Raw genomic sequence first — 17,140 nt, 5'->3', positions numbered from 1 at the left:
GACCACTAGCGAACGACACTATTGATCTCACCGCCGGCGGGCAAGAAGGACGGCCATTAGCTGAGTGCGTCCTGTGGCCTCGCAACCGTCGCAAGAGTGTGCTTACTCAAACCCGATTTAAAAATCTTCTCCATCGCTTTGATTTGAATACCTCGACTTCAAAATAAACTTCAAATTGACCAGGGCCTTGTGCATATCTTGTAGAATAAGTGATTTTTGTTGTTTTTGGTTTGAGGTGGCACTCCATATGTATATCTTAAAGTCGTTCTGTACTTACATCAGTGGTTCCTGCACCCTCAAATACTACAAGTTGTGTTTTGTACAGTCTTAGAGGAACTTTTAAGGTCCACCATGGCATCAGTCGAGGTTTATTGTAATGTAGAGCTCCTTCAAATTTGGAAGGAACAATATATTTGATTTATGTCTATGGAAGAACGCTGTTTATTTGGAAATATATGATTAAGATTCATTCCATTTCAAACCATTATTGCTGCTGGGATCTTGTAAGGTTGACAAAATTGCAGTCGCATGTTCTTTGCTTGTACGTCAGTTAGCATGCTTCTCAGAACAAATTTATGACACAAGATTGTTTTTGAATTTTTGTTGTTTGTTGTTTGCTTTTTTTTGAATGATGAGAGTTATTCTTTTGACACAAATCTCTTTGTTTACACAGCAACAGAAGGCAGAGAAATACATTTCAACTTCAGAGGCACAAAAACAGGAAACTTGAACTACTTTATGTTGCACAAGTGTCTCCGGAAAGGACGGAATCAATTTTTGTCAACGAACATCACTGATTATTTGGACAATGAAAACAGGAAATATAAAATTTAAAAAAAAAAAAGGAATGAAACACAGCAAAATACAGCCACTTGATGATCAATGTTGATCAAAATGAAAACTAAATGTGAGAGAAAAGAATGGACATGGAGAAGGGAGCAACATCGCAACCGGTGCAAGAACAGAACAACAACATGACAAACACGCAACGGTTGTTCACATAGACATTCATTCTTTTCTGGTGAACAGCCCCATCACACTCTTTTCTATGTCGTCAAAGATGTCTGCAGCAGACTAAATATTGTTATAGCATCTTTTCCATATATATATATATATATATATATATATATATATATATATATATATATATATATATATATATATATATATATATATATATATATATATATATATTTATAATTATCGCTATCTTTGTGCATTTTTTACATTTATTATCACAAAAAGACTATTGAAAACAAATGCATACAAACTGTTGATGTTGAGTAACAGTGATGTTCAAAGTTGGAGCAAAACTGTTATGGATTTATTGCTTTGTATAGTACAGAGAGCTGTTTGGTGCCACTTGCACACTGGTGGTTCAGACAGCAACATTGTTGCTGTTGGCCTTAGAAAACGTAACTTTCTTGGAAATCCTATTTTTGCTGTTTACCCTTTGGTTAATTGTGCTAAGAAATGGATAACACAAAACAGTTTTGAGGACAAAAACATTATTTCAAAGGGGACTGGGCAATGAGCAAAAGAAAAGTTGAAATACAGAGTTACATGCATAAATACTCATCCACACATTTATTTATATTGTGAAATGCTGCTGAATGGCCACCACTGAATGTGAAATGCTGGCCCCTCAAGCAAACATAAATTGGAATGTATTGGTCCATTCTTTATATTTTAGCTACATGTGAATATTTGCACAGGCCAATAGATGACATGAATCATTTGTTGTACAAACAGCAAAAAGGTTATTTGCCAAGATGGAAAAGCATTATATCACTGGTATTTATCTAAACTGTATGCTAAATAATAAATGTAAACATCCATATAATTTGGGAAATGCTCACTTCATCCTCAAATACATATCATCTTATTAAATTTAATGTGCTGCTCTAATATTTTTAATATTGTGAGAGTCTTCGGTTATTTTCTCTCTTCATTGCACAGACCATTCAATATGTCTTTTTCACAATAAATATTTGGGATTAAGAAAATACTGTAAACACCTCTTATCTGTTCCGCAGTGAATATCTTGATTACACAATGTGTGTCATATATCTATCTATGTGCTTATTTGACGACCTATTTTTTTTGCAAAAATGAAATGACACTTCTTGCACAAAACTATCTGTGGACTGTTAATAACACAGTCCGAACCACAGGGGCATCATGTCACAAAATGGACTACATGTAAGGACACATCAGAAACAGACATGGTTAACTTAATGCAGTGTTACCCATCATATGTTACCATGTCAAAGTCAAATGTCCACACCAGAACAACAAAATATATGTGCTTAGGAGTGATACGGTACAATCAATATTGACGGTGGTCAGTTTCTGTTTACAAAGCTGTGCTGTGACTCGTTTCTCAACCCCTGTGTCTGGATTGTAGCGTGTAGTATTCTAACCAGAAGCAGGTCATATGATTAATGATGACTTTTCCCTACAGGCATCCGTATACAGTATACACATATATATATATATATATATATATATATATATATATATATATATATATATATATATATATATATATATATATATATATATATATATATATATATATATATACATTTTTTTTTAAATGTGGATTTTAACATCAAAACACAATTTCACTCCAAAGAAGTATTTCTATCACCCATTTGCATAATACATTTACAGATTGCCAATTTGATATGTGTTACACATCTTTTGAATCAAATACCATAGTGTAGCTTTTCATTTATACATTAAGATGATACTTGTGCAAACAACAACAATGGATTGGGGTTCAGGATGTTTTTTTTTGTTTTTTTTAAGGGGTGACTCAAGTCAAAAAATGTCCTTACAATAGTGTGTTCAATGTGCCACCACTAATCTAAACACATGCATTACGGTTATTATTGTGTGAATCCGGCAGTTTTTATCCATTTTAGGGTGTGGGGATTTTGCCGTTTGCGGTGAACATGACGTTAAAACGCCTAAGTGCTGAGCTTGTGAGCTTGTCATTTTTAGTCGGCGGCCACGGGCAAAACGGTGGATCCGAGATGAAATCAGGTGAATTTTGCACATTACCCAAACACGACATTAATCCGAATGTTGTGTTTTGATTTTTTAGGGGAAGATAGAACATTATTGTGAAGAATATTTTTTACTTGACTCCACCTCCAAATCTTCCAAATTTGATGATGTTGATGACAGTAATTTTGACTTTGTAGACACACACTCAAGAGGTCAACACCACATATATGCCGTTTTCGTGCCGTGCGTTTGGTCTAAGAGAATCCCTCCTCCTGCCCATATCCATAGCCTCCCCCCTGAGACTCTTCTTGCACATACTCCTCCGTCTTCTCCCAGCTGGCCGCCCAGCCTCCGTTCACCTGCGTAGTGGCGCCGTACGACTTGGCGGGACCGGCATAAGCACCATAACCCTGGGTGATGTCACCGGTCTCCTGTGCCAGCTCGTCCTCGTCGATGAAGCCGCACTTCTCCTCGCTGGTGAGCTCGGGATCAGCCCACGGTTGTTTTTCCCCTGATGCAAAGATGCCGTAGAACACCACACCTCCATAGTGCACCATGGAGGCAATGAGGAACACGTACTGCCATTCTTCTCTGGTCTGAAGCGGGCAAAGAAGGAGAGAACAATGACCGCGTTGAATCGAGAACAATGTTGGAATAATTGTAAATATGGTGATTATACATTTGCTGCAACCAATACAACTGCTTGCAATGAAGAAATGCTTTGCTGTGAGAAGGTTGCTGCCACAAGTTATGCTGAAACCGCAGACGGATGTCACTTCACTTGTGATTCAAAATATCTTGCAGAATGTCTTGCTCCATGAAATGTTGTGCCGCACATGTACTAATCTTCCACATACACATACAGACACATTGATGAACAAATACACTTGGTCCCAGCTGCACTTTTGCCCTTTTAGCGCCGGAACCTTCATGTAACCTAGAGACCTCCAAACCAAATAAAATGACAAGGTTCACTGCAGAATTGTATTTGTGAAATCCTTCTCCGTTCTCCTCATGCATATGCAGAAATTAATGCCTTTTTTCCTTCTTCTTTTAGCGTTTTGCACAAATGGATCAGTGAGGGCCAAAAAGACATTGTCTACTGGCCTAAACATGACAGCCCGTAAATATTTTTTGTAGGAAATTGCAATTATACTGTCCTAGTCCTAGTCTATTTCATTAATTTCGTAGCATTTTTCACTCGCTTTACTTTTTCTAGATTGTGTGTGTATTATTCGATTGTTTTGTCCAATCATGCCCATGTCCATGTCAAGCTATTTTGCCCGAGGCGTTCAGAGCTGGGCAAACCAATGTAAGATGAACTATATTAGCAATGGGGCTGTCTCTTTAAACCAGGGGTGCCAAACTCATTTTTATGGTGGGCCACATTGTAGTTATAGTTTCTGTCAGAGGGCCGGAATGACTGTGAAATCAAATCAATTTTAAGTGCGTTCGTCACACACAGGTGGAAATCAGAAGCCGGCAAAAACTGTTTAAAAGAGAGTTTGGGAATAAGAAAATCCTATTTTGTTGGTTTTTTTTGTTGTTGGTTTTTTTTTTTGCTTTTTTTCCCCCAATCTTTTTTAATAGTTTGACAACTTGTAAATTTGGTATATTAGCTAGAAACTGGAAGTCAAATCGGCGTTTCGCGGGCCACATAAAATGATGTGACGGACCGGATCTGGCCTCCAGGCCGTGAGCTTGACGCCTGTGCCTTAAAAAAGCAAATTTGTCAGTGATTTACTGCCCTCTTGTTGGTTGGTCAGAGTAAGTGAAACTCAACGAGCAAAAGCTAATACAATCATTAACAAATTGATTGTGATCAGTTACAGATAAAGCGTTTCTTTTTCTTTTTTTTTTTTTACCGAGTAGATCCAATTTTTGATCTCTAACTTTCTGTTTTGTGTATGCTGATTGGATTCATTGTTATGCACCTTTTTGTGCGCCTGAGTTGTTGGGGCTTGGATAACAAATGTCAATCGCATCACCCTCAAGTGCAGTTCACGCGGATTGCGGGTGTACTGGAGTCTACCCCAGCCGTCTTTGGTCAATGGGTATCGCAAACACTGAATTGGTTGCCAGCCAATCGCAGGGTAAACAGCATGAGGTCAATGGTTACAACTACATCTGTAAAGTCTATAAAGTACATAAATGACTGAAGGCACTTTTGATTGGCCCCAATAACACAATGTATTATAAGCATGTTCTACGAGTAATATTATCAATCCGTATCGATCGTGAACTGTGATCTACACGGTGGCACAGTTATCGGCTGTTATACGATGTATTTGTACTGATTGTTTCCATAATCCTCAAAAGATTGATGAAAGAGTCCCCGTTCTGTTTGTAAAGATTGGATTGACAGAGACAGAGCATTTGTCATATCATAAACCTTTGTACAGTAGTTTGTTTTGCTCTACCTTGTTTTTTGTCATAGCTCCAACAATAAGTGGGCACACCATGCCAGACAGGGTACCCACTCCATTAGAGATGCCCATGAGGATACTGGCGTAGCGGGGCGCGATGTCCAAGTGGTTGACATTAAAGCCTGAACACAGAAAAGGAATGAATGTATGCGGTAGACATCACAAAATGTCTCAAAATGAGAGCAGATGAATAACTCAAATAGAGTGAGAAAACACGAGGCACACGGCAATAAAAGCAACAGTAAGAGTTGTGGTTAAAGGGAGGACAAAAGTGTCCATCTCGCAAGAGAAACAGGCAGTAACCAGCTCCCCCACTCTGAGTGGCTGCTCCAGTCTGTCTGCCTGACAAATCTCTTGAGACCATTGGCTCTGAATTATTTAACACTCCAGGAGAAAGCTCAAGAACAGGCAGTCACATTTTGCACACAGACAAAAATCTCACATTGCCACCCTGGCCACCAAAAGGTAAAAGAAATAAAAGTCATTACAAATGGGTACAGGATTTACTATGACTGTCGTGGGTATATATTACATATATATGGTGCATATATTTGGGGGGCTGAGGTGACGCCAGGAGGCGCGGTTGACCCCAGGGAAAAGGCTTTGTTATATGCATGAAGTGTAATTGCAGTAAAATAAGAGCTTTCATCATTTTAATTAGTTTCGGACACTTTTATGCACTTGGTTATTTGTTTACTGTTTAGACGGAGCTGTAACCCATTTAAACACTGTAAAAAGTAATGAACAGTTGTTGAAAGTTGATCTGCATTACCTTTTTTCTTTTGTTAATGTAACAAAATGTAACACACGTTTAGGTATACAATTTTTATAAATAATAATTTTATTTATAGTCAGCACGTCGAGGTCGCAACAGGTTAAACGCAGATCACTGTAGAACGGTAAAGAGCTAAGTTACCAAATTGTAAACTCTATCAAAACAGCACAAATATCAACCGTGGCTTAGATGGAACCATGTCGATTTTTAGAAACACTCTGCCTTGCTTTTCACTGGAGTTCAAAGTACTCTGCCGTTTTATGCAGGAGAAGCTGTTGGTCAATTTGTATTTAAATTAGTTCCTGACACCACATCCCACTACAAAAACAAAATGATTCAGGCTTCATAATCATTTTAGGCCATGTAACAAATTACAAATGTTCAGATAGAGGACCAGATTTATGCCTGTCCAATTTTACAGGTACTTTCAGACTTATATCACCACAGTAGATATATGTTACATATAGTACTGTAAGTAGGTAGCATTTCTTTCATTTTCCATGTTTTAACTGACACTCTCAGAGATATTCATTTCACAATACCATTACCCCTATTTTTGTGCAGCGTGCAAGTGTTGTGTAAAGTGCAGTCTAAAGGTGTCCATGGGCGGAGTTTTCTCTCTTCTGGTATTTTCCTAGACTTGGCTTCAACAGGGAGTTGAAGCGTTGTACGCCATGGTGGGCCGAAACCAGTCGATTAGCGTTTTTTACGCAGAGCGCACCGGTGGCCTCCCAAAACAGGGCCCTCTCGCTTCATTACAGCCGTTATAGGTCACAGCTGTGTAGACTGTGCCGATACGGTATTTTTTACTCCGAAAAGGAGTCAAACCACTGATGCTGCTCACGGATTGTTCAAGTCTTCCTCATGTTATGGCTGTTCTAAGTTTTGCCCCTTTCCTTAGGTTCCTTGTTTTAATCAAAGACCTCCTAACAAAATTTCTGTATATTTCTATCATTAGTGATGAAATCAAATCTACCCACCTGATATAGCAAATCCACTGAAGCCAACCGCAAGCACCAGGAAGGAGATGGCCACCCCTTTGCTATGGGAGTACCCTACCACGAGGAGCAGCGTAGCCTCCATGCCAAATCCTAACAAGGGAGGGACAGTCAAAGCCCACAAAGCCCACAGGCTGTTCCCCATTACAGTTGCAATTGAATTAAGCCTGTGTGATGATTTTTCTCTCCGTTACATGAGAGGCAGAAATAGAATCAATGTGCAATGACAACCACGTAGTGTATTTGGACAAGTATCGAGCATCTCACCACCACATTGATGACCAAGCAAAAATCAACAGTGCGACAGTAACACCCTTTAGCTGTGCAGAAAGAGGTGTGAAAATTGATACTCGGACCGCAGTGAAGACTCCTCACCTCCGCAGTTCATGATTTTTCGGACCGTGGTTGTTGATAGGATGTTCTTGCTTCGCAGATGATCGGCCAACTGCCCCCCGAAGGGCACAATAATGGTCATCACCAAATGGGGCAGTGCAGACAGTATTCCAACCTTCAATCGCAGGAAATAAATGCAAACCACTCATTCTCATTTTGATTGTGGCATTTCCAAACTAAATGTGTGGAAAATGTTGTTTGTGCCTAAAGTTCTGGTTCGTTTCTGATGCACTTTCACAGAGCCTGCTGTTGTGTCTTCTGTCACTATTTCATCTCATCCACATGTTCAAACTTGTTTCTTCTAAATCTTGATTGGATTTGCACTTTTGAATCAAACTCTAACCCAAGTTTGGCAACCGCGGCAATGATTCCCGAAGGAACATGGTGTAAAGCAAGTAAAAACACACTTGTCTCTCGGTCAATCCATCATTACCTGATTTTCCACTCCTCTTGTTCGGCTTTATGGTCATCATTTGTGTACGGCTGCGCGCTCGTTATGTAATGCTCGTAGTTCATGGGCAAAAGCATCATTGATTGTGTTCCATGCCCCCAAACATTTGGCTAGTACTTGCTTGTGTGTCGGTAACGTCCCACATATTCAATATTTCAATCTATCAGGCATGTGCTATATTTACCTTGCTTATCTCAAAGCCAAACACTTCCTCAAAGTATGCAGGTTGGCTGATAAGTAGCAAGTAAAACGTCCAGCTCCTGCAGAAGTTGGCCACAATGATTGCATAGACGGGCATTGAGGTGAAGAACTTCCTCCAGGGTGTCTTGAATTTCTGTGAGAAGATGATTTCACTGTATTTCATTTCGGGCATGTACGGTGGAACGGAACAGTGTGCTCTAATACAGAGAGGCGCGCTCAAACTAAATTATTGACAGTTAGTGTAATTACTGTTCACTGGGAATGTTGCCTTTGCTGCTCTCTGTTTTCTCACCTCGGCAGGACCCATTAACATGGCACTCTCTCCTATACTCTCCTCAATGTAGCAGCGCTCCTCATCACTGATGGTCGGATGTTCAGCGGGGCTCTCATAAGACACGAATATCCAGAACATGTACCAAACGATGCCAACACATCCTACACATCATAGGCAATTAGGAAATTATGCAAAACAATGAAGTAGGATATCAGATAACTGCAGACAGGTTTTTGTTACTTCCCCTCTCTAAACTGCATTTTATTTGACAGGCCTCAAAATGCCTGAGGGAATAATGCTTGGGCAGAGCAGCTATCTGTTTCCAGTACGGAGTGAAAGATAGGAAGCAGTTATTAACACGCCAAAACATTGGGAGAATAAATCTATACTTGGTCTGCCTACGACAAAATCCATTCCACTCTCAGTGGATGCGCTGATGATCTGCCTTTTCTTTTCTGATTTTTTTTTTGGTTCTTTATTGTTCCAACTAAAGTGTTTGGCCTAAAGTGAATATGACTTTCACACCTAAAAATGTGTATTTACTCTAACCCGATCCAATGTCGTAATTAAGCATACCATAGACATAAAACACTGAAGACCATCCTGTATACTGAACCAGTATCCCAGCCAGAGGCATTGCAATCACAGCACCAGCATAAGAGCCTGAGAAGAAGCCAGACAATACATAAATATTAGTGGTGTAAAGATAGACAGATTCGAATCGGTTATCGGTCTGTAGTGTATGAGATCCGAGTGCATCGGTCGATGGAGCCCTGAATCGGTTAAAATACACTAAGAGCGATCCGATGGCCCGGATTTATGGCCGCAAATCGGTTTCCCGACTGCCGTTGTTATGCTCCGTTCTTTGGCTAAGCGTGGTATGAACTCTCACAAAATTTCAGCGTTGACGTTTAACCTGTGACGTCGGCTGCGTAGAGCGTGCAGTAATATGGCGGACGATGCGGACCAAATATTCAGCGCTCCTCATCTGAAATTCAAAGTATGGATATTGTTTGGATTTTTAAAGACAAATGGAAAGCTCGACAAAAGCCAGGCAATTTGCAAACTCTGAAGAGCCAGCGTCAAATACACAGGGAGCACAACAAGTCTGAGCGACCGCCTGGTGAGACGACATGGAGGGGCAGACGCTGGCGAGCAGGATATATATATATATATATATATATATATATATATATATATATATATATATATATATATATATATATATATATATACACATATATATATATATATATATATATATATATATATATATATATATATATATATATATATATATATATATATATACATATATATATATATATATATATATATATATATATATATATATATATATATATATATATATATATATATATATATATGTACACACACACTGTATATGTATAAACAGTAAGATTATGGTTGGTGTAAGGCAGGGGTCTCCTAACTCGGTCCTCGAGGGCCGCAGCCCTGCATATTTTCCAGGTTTCTTTCCCCGACACACTCGATTCAGGTCATCAGCAAGCTCAACAGAAGCCTGATGATGATCCTGAGCACTTAAATCAGGTGTCCCGGGGAAAGAAACCTGGAAAACATGCAGGGCAGCGGCCCTCGAGGACCGACTTTAGAGACCCCTGGTGTAAGGCCTGAACAGAAAGTCCTCTCATATGACATGAATAGTTACCACAGAAAGAGATGGTGGCCAGACGACTCCTTTCGAGTGGAGGAGCCCATTTACTCCATATGCCATGGCAGGCTGGATAGGTGACTCCCTGAATGAAACGATTGACAGATACCAATCACGAAAAGGCTCATTCTCCAGTAAAAATCATTAACAGGTAATATGCATTAAATATTTAGTGAATGCCTTTTTCAATGAATTAGTGATTAACAATAACTAACGCAAATGAACATTTTCACCCTTTTAATCAGCCTGAACAAATAACAGCTAATGAGCTTGTTTGTTGAGGAAAGCAGCTGTGAAGCTATTAAGTGTTAGTCAAACGCTATTTTGAACATGTTGTGCTAAATGCAGTATATGGGACAGAATTGTGCTTTTTTTTAATGTTGCAGGATATGATATGAACATTTGGATTTTCTTTGTCAATGCCATCTATTTTAGGATGTCAAAAAGAACTACATATATTAGCATTTCTTTCAGAATTTTTCCATATTAAAATCACTGTCAAGGAAATGGATGTGTGCTATGCCACAGAGCTGTCGTGGACTAATAAATCAATTTAGCCCATCTCAGATTTTCACAGGTTGAATATCAAGTGCACGCCTTTGCTTTTCCATTGTGTAGAATTCACACAGGCATATGCCCATAACCATTGCTATTCATAGTTCAAAACATACAGGTATGTGATGGGAAAGTGTGATGGATTTGGAATTATGTCTGCTTACCTCCACCAGGCCTTGCAATATCCTAACAAAAATGACGCACCCATAATGGACTCGAGCGGCTGACGGGATGAACATGTTGAGTATTGAAGTTAGCACAATGGCTGCACCAAACACCCTGAAAATAGCGAATGCGTATGAAAAACACACATAATATTAAGAGCCCTCACAATTGCGATTATATATATGCGATTTACATATATAGGTGTAGCAAATTTCCAATGTTTCTGTATTTGAAAGGCAGACAAAGGCCTAATTACTCAAATTTGCTGACATTCATTTTGATGAATTTCTAATTCCATCGAGTTACATTCATTTTCCTCCAATGGCTCAGCAGCATAGCAGACGTCATCGAGATAAATATTTATCAGACACGTCCCATCGCCAGTGTTGCTTAGCAACCAAAATCGGAGCTCCTCACGCTCCCAAATAGACTATAGTGTTTCTAAATTGTGCTCCAAGACACCCATGGATTGCGTGCGGGTGTGTGAAAGTGTGTCTCTACAGGCGTGCGTAGGTGTGTGTGTGTGCGTGGGTGCGTGTGTGTGCGTGCGTGAGTGCAGTTTTTTTTCATCACTGTTTTCTCATTTAATACTTATTTAAAAAAAAAAAAAAACTGGCACACACGCGCAACGAACAGAATCAAGTCTTTCTCGATATCCATTCCTCATTTCTGTCACATGCTCCGCCTTCCTCATCTGCAGCACACCGGAAGGAGCGCCCCTAATCTGGTCGACCCATGAGTCAGGCACGGGTCCAACGTGTCGACAATTACAACCGCATGCAGTAGCTACGGTAAGCACAAGTTAATTTTGCGCAAAAGGGAAAATGAGTGGAATGCAGGATTAAATAAAGGTCAACATTAGCACTTTCGATTCTATTTCCTATATATAAGTAATGGCATTATTTCTATTTATATTTTGCGCTAATTATCGAATCATTTTTTTTCTTTTTATCGGTATAAATTTGTAGGTACATAAAAGACTTGGCCTGTGAATAGAGGCCCTTTCAGCGCCAACACGTTCGAGGTTTGCTCTCTACGCCCCCGCAGATTAGAGCCCCCGGCCCCAAGGGAGCTCATTAACAGGTGGCACAAAGCCTGCACGAGGGGCCACTGCCAGCAAGATGCATATATAGGCTACAGATGAATACTTAAGAGTTCGTTTTCAAAAATTCACAGGAGCATTTTGGTGACGTAGACACGGGTGTGACGTGCGGTGATACCGCCTACCTGTTTGCGGCCAGCCTGGAGGAGATGTAGCCTCCTGGGATTTGAGTCACTATGTAGCCCCAGAAGAAAGATCCATGAATCATTCCCACTGTCTCTGGGTCCCAGTTAAATTTGGCTTTCTGGTAAATCGTTCAGAGAAAAATACAAGAGTGACATTTTGATCATTTCTGAACAACCTTTTCGAGAGGAAAAATATTTGTGGCTAACTTTTCAATCAAAAATATTAACCCGGACATCGCATTTCATTAAATTTCCCTGCTTTCACTGCGGTTATGCGGTGCCGTGGATTAAAGCCATTACCGTTTGGCTTTACGCCTTTTTATTATAAAACCATCACGATTCAATGCGAAAAACTTCACTGCCTTTTATTATACGTCTTATTTGATGAATGCAGACATGGAAAGGCGAAAAAAGAAAAAAATACTATAAAACTTGCCTTTATAATATTCCTGCTACCATTTGACGTTCATGTAAAAAAATAATAAATCAGAATTGACTCGCGCATGCTAATCCACAAGAGATTTTTTTTTTCTAACAGTTTGTACAAAACGTGAGCTGTTTTGTGTGTGTTCTTTTCAGGAATTTGAAATATTTTAACGAGTTTGCAGAAATAGGCCCTCTGTTATCCCACTGACTTGCTTGGTGTTGAGCACACCTCTTTAATGATGATCTTGCCATTCTGGTGGATGGTGCTGTTGTTGACCATGCCCACGATGGCCACGCCCAAATTACACCGGATGCCGAAGGAGATGCAAAATCCCAGGCCGCTCATGATGGCGATGATATAGCGGCGCGGCAGGCCGAAACATTTGCAGTCGCACAATGGAGGCTTTCTCTCCGCGGCCTCGCGGGGCCGCCCGTCTTCGGTCAATTCGATCACCTCCCCGCCTTTTTGTCTCTTCTCCATTATCCTGCACAGATCGCAGCCAGGACACCACTTGGGACCAGACCGCATGCACCGATATACAGACCTTGTGTAAATACAATTCCTTTTGCACAAGCATCACGACGCCATTTTTATTTCTCTTTTATTTATTGCTCGTGCTCTTACACATGTTTGTGGCCTTTGGTTTTTATAAAAAAGGGAACCGTCTTGACGAAATGTGGGAGGTAAGACTTTATGGGTCTCAGGAGACACCAACATTTTTTTCAAACTCAAAATATTAATAAAAAAAAGATGATTAAATGTTACTGAGTTTTCGAAAAATGGAAAAACGAAAATATGCCCTAGTACCGCATTGCAGCATCACTTTTTTGCTCATTGGCATTCAGTAGACTGAGTAGCTCCCCACGCACATGTGGGCATTCCTCAAATGTCTTCCCTCGTTTTTCCCGCCCCCTCTCGCACATATTTGCACATCATTTTCTTTTCGGTGTAATTTTAGAATCTTTTTGAATATTTTGGAATGATTCAAACGCAACTGGTCAAGAAAAAAATACACTCATTTAATTTACTGTTCGTTTTTTTCACGAAAAAAATAACGTGTCAATCGCGTATTCACATCTGCGTTTTTCTACATTCTGTAATGAAGCAACAAGACTGCGATCAGAATATATATATATATATATATATATATATATATATATATATATATATATATATATATATATATATATATAATGTGTGTGTGTGTGTGTGTGTGTGTGTGTGTGTGTGCAAACTCACGGTGGAGAATACTTTTTTATTTAACATGAGTGACAGTGACATTGCACATTCATAAAGTGGCCCTGTGTCAATGGCCTGACCCCTGACAATACCATCAAGTGCACGCACTTGCACGCGCGTGTGTGCGCACTCGCATACACACGAGCACTCGATTGCATAATTCTTCTCACATCTAGAGGCGTGCCTACAGATCTCCTATAGTTATAAGTGACTTATCAGTGGCCTGCAGGTGTGTAAATCACCCATTCCAAATAAAAATTTGATAGCAAGACATTTCCAGCTCCCTCTTCGGGTCAAATCCGTCAGGCTCGCGCAGACATCGCGTCCTTACCTGTGCATGTGGCCCAGGGTCTTCCCCGCCAACTCCTTCATCCCCGCTGTGGCCCTGGTCTTCATGGACTCCATATTCAGTCTCTATGTTCAGGCCCGTTCTGTCGTTGCGGTTGTAGCCTCTTCTTCACTGCTTGCACGTCATGATCTTTCGCACGAGAGCCGACTCGGACGACCGTAAGGTAAATAACGAGCCAAGTTGTGACAAAGCAAACCCAGTTGATGATGGCTTTTCTTGACGGCGAACCCCCCAAAAGGAAACCCCCTTCCTCTAGTCAAATGGATCAGACGACGCGAGCGTCTTCATTCATCATCTAGCACCAACTCCGCTCCTGGATGGCGAGCTGGTGAGCAGGAGGCGCAACTGGCCAGCAGCGAGCAGCAAAAGGCACAAAATGAGCGGACGACGCCTTGGCGTACACGACGAGACTCAGAACGAGAAGGGAAAGAAAAGAGAGCGGAAAAAGATACAAAGTAGATTCTGTAAATAAACTCGATTTAAATTAGCGTGTGTAAAATCAAAGAGGGAGTGAGCCGGTCTCTACTGTGCTGAGCGCAGGTTGATATGACGGCGCATTCAGGACCCAGGTCAGCGACAGCTTCAATAACTGGACACGTGGACCAAGACCAAGGCCGATATCACCGTTCAACACCGAAACATATTTACACCTGTCCCATCCCGAGCCCTTATCATTTATGTTTTTATGATTTACTGTCTTCAGGTTCACCAGCTTTATGTGCTACTTCCGGGTAACTAAATAAAAGGTGCAAATTTATTGTGATGATTTGAAAAGAATGTGAAAAAAATCCAAACTAAAAAAAATGCACAACGAACTAGTAAACACACAATTACGCCCCCTTTATTTGGTAACTGCAGCCCCCAAGGGCGGTACTATGGAAACCAAATGAGCAGGAGTGGATTTCCCTTCAACAACCTCCTTTTCTCCACGTAGGAATCCATCAATAATGCATGCGTCTCTCCACATGTTTATCTCCCAGAAAGCCAGATCTTCCCACAGACACATGAACATATTTTGGGATTAAATCACAAAGCAAAGCAAAATGAACGAATGAACCAACATATTTATTAGTCGCTCTCTCTCTCTCTCTCTCTCTCTCTCTCTCTCTCTCTCTCTCTATATATATATATATATATATATATATATATATATATATATATATATATATATATATATATATATATATATATAAAAGCGAAAAAATACAGTACATATTGCTTTGATTTATGAGAAACCCGCATGACTAGGAAAAAAAATCAGTATCTCATTTATGGGTAAAGACTACCATCTGACGGCCATAAATATAACTACATGCCACATCATCATTTACGTCTTATTCTGATATATTGGATAGTTTATAACGTCCATCTATCCAACTTCTTGAGCCGCTTTATGCCCACTAGGGTCGCAGGCTTGCTGGTGCCTATCTCAGCTGATTTCGGGCAATAGTCACACAGATAAATAACACTACACAATTTAGTATGTCCAATACACCTGCCATACACGTTTTTTGAACTGTGGGGGGAGGCCAGAGTGTCCAGAGAGGATCCACGGAGAAGAGGAGAACATGCAAACTCCACACAGGAAGGCAATAGCCAGGTATACTAGAACTCGGGTCCTTGAAATGTCCTCAAAAAGGCAGACGTGCTAACCTATGTGACACAGTCACCCCAATTTATAATATACAGTGCACAACAGCAAAACAAAATTTACAATATAAAGAAGAAAATATGTAAACCATTGTGAAGAACAGATCCGATTCAGTTTGTCTTGAACAATGTGCTTGATGTGGTACAGATTGGTTTCCTCTATGACTCCTGGCCGGTTCCACTGGATCCCTCCCTGAAGTAATGAAAGAGGTAAAAAGATAACGACCTTCCTGTTTGAAACGACCACTTTGAGTTTAACATCTCAGTATTGGGCATAGTGAGTGACAGCAAATGTTGTCTTGATGTGCTTTGATTTCATTTCACAGCACACTCTTTTGCAGAAGAGTCCGAGAAGGACAAAAAACAAACAAAAAAAACCAAAACAAAACAAACAAACAAACAAAAAACACTTACCGATGAAATTTTCATCCAGTGCATCTCCTAGAATTATTGGTACAACTGTGTGCCATACACACAGCGTTGGGCAAGTTACTTCGAAACTGTAATGCTGTGGCGGCAGACGTCCCACATCGTGACATTCCTCCACCAGCCTACTATATGTCAGGTGATGCAGCAAGCTGGTACCACGTCAGCCAGCCAGCGACCCGACAAGGGTCCTCTCACCCGTCGCCCAGTCTCACCCGTCGCCCAGTCCCACCAGGGATCGAGCCAGCCAGCAACAGGCTGGTACGGGCGCCGGTGAGAACGGCTGTGCAGTCCAATTTCGGAGTCCCTGGCCGTCGACCGGGATCTTCCAGCCGGGCGGCCTCATCTACTACCGATGTCCGTCCGGCCTCAGCAGTAGGCCTCCAGCCACCATCATTCAGCCGCCCCTCCGATTCACCATGCCCGCAGGTATGGTCCGAGTATACATCGGAGCGGGTCAGCTGGTGTTGATGCCGCAGCAGGTTCATGCCCAGGCACAGACTGGGACGCAGCCGCGACCGGCTGTCCCTCGGAAGCCACTGTGCCTGCCAGCATGCGGGTCAGCACTGCCACTCCGGCTCCTGCGGAACTTCAGAACATCCCTTTGCCAACGCTACCTCATGGTTTTCACGCTGAGCGTCTCACCCTTACTCCTGTAGCACCTGGGGCCCTGGTGTCACATACACCGCCCAGGACCGGAATGTGACTCAGGGTGCCAGACTGGTGAATACCCTGTGGGGTTTTCCGTTATGCCTTTCTGGGTGTTCGGGGGGGAGCTGTGTGGCGGACACTAGGACCATGTCTCTCACCCAGTAGACATGTCGCTATGATCCTTTGATGCTTTGAACCTGTTGGCTTTGTCTTTGCTGTTTTGGA

General features: G+C 41.1%; 1 protein-coding gene across 1 annotated transcript; it reads right to left on the bottom strand.

Moving 5' to 3' along the window:
• Positions 1–2,940: 2,940 nt before the first annotated feature.
• On the bottom strand, positions 2,941–14,804 carry slc17a6b (solute carrier family 17 member 6b). Its single transcript, XM_088413802.1, has 12 exons — positions 14,171–14,804; positions 12,829–13,084; positions 12,174–12,292; positions 10,946–11,060; positions 10,224–10,311; positions 9,110–9,196; positions 8,552–8,694; positions 8,243–8,392; positions 7,590–7,722; positions 7,197–7,307; positions 5,436–5,563; positions 2,941–3,611 (listed from the first exon to the last, which is right to left on the bottom strand). The coding sequence occupies exons 1-12, from the start codon at positions 14,242–14,244 to the stop codon at positions 3,270–3,272; spliced, it is 1,746 nt and encodes a 581-aa protein (XP_088269928.1). The 5' UTR covers positions 14,245–14,804; the 3' UTR covers positions 2,941–3,269.
• Positions 14,805–17,140: the final 2,336 nt, after the last annotated feature.

This window comes from Hippichthys cyanospilos, chromosome 4 (assembly GCF_059441005.1).
Source record: "Hippichthys cyanospilos isolate Australia breed blue-spotted pipefish chromosome 4, RoL_Hcya_1.0, whole genome shotgun sequence".
In the NCBI taxonomy this organism is placed as follows: domain Eukaryota; kingdom Metazoa; phylum Chordata; class Actinopteri; order Syngnathiformes; family Syngnathidae; genus Hippichthys; species Hippichthys cyanospilos.
The sequence above is the reverse complement of the archived record's forward strand: the minus strand, read 5'-3'. Positions and strand labels throughout refer to the sequence as shown.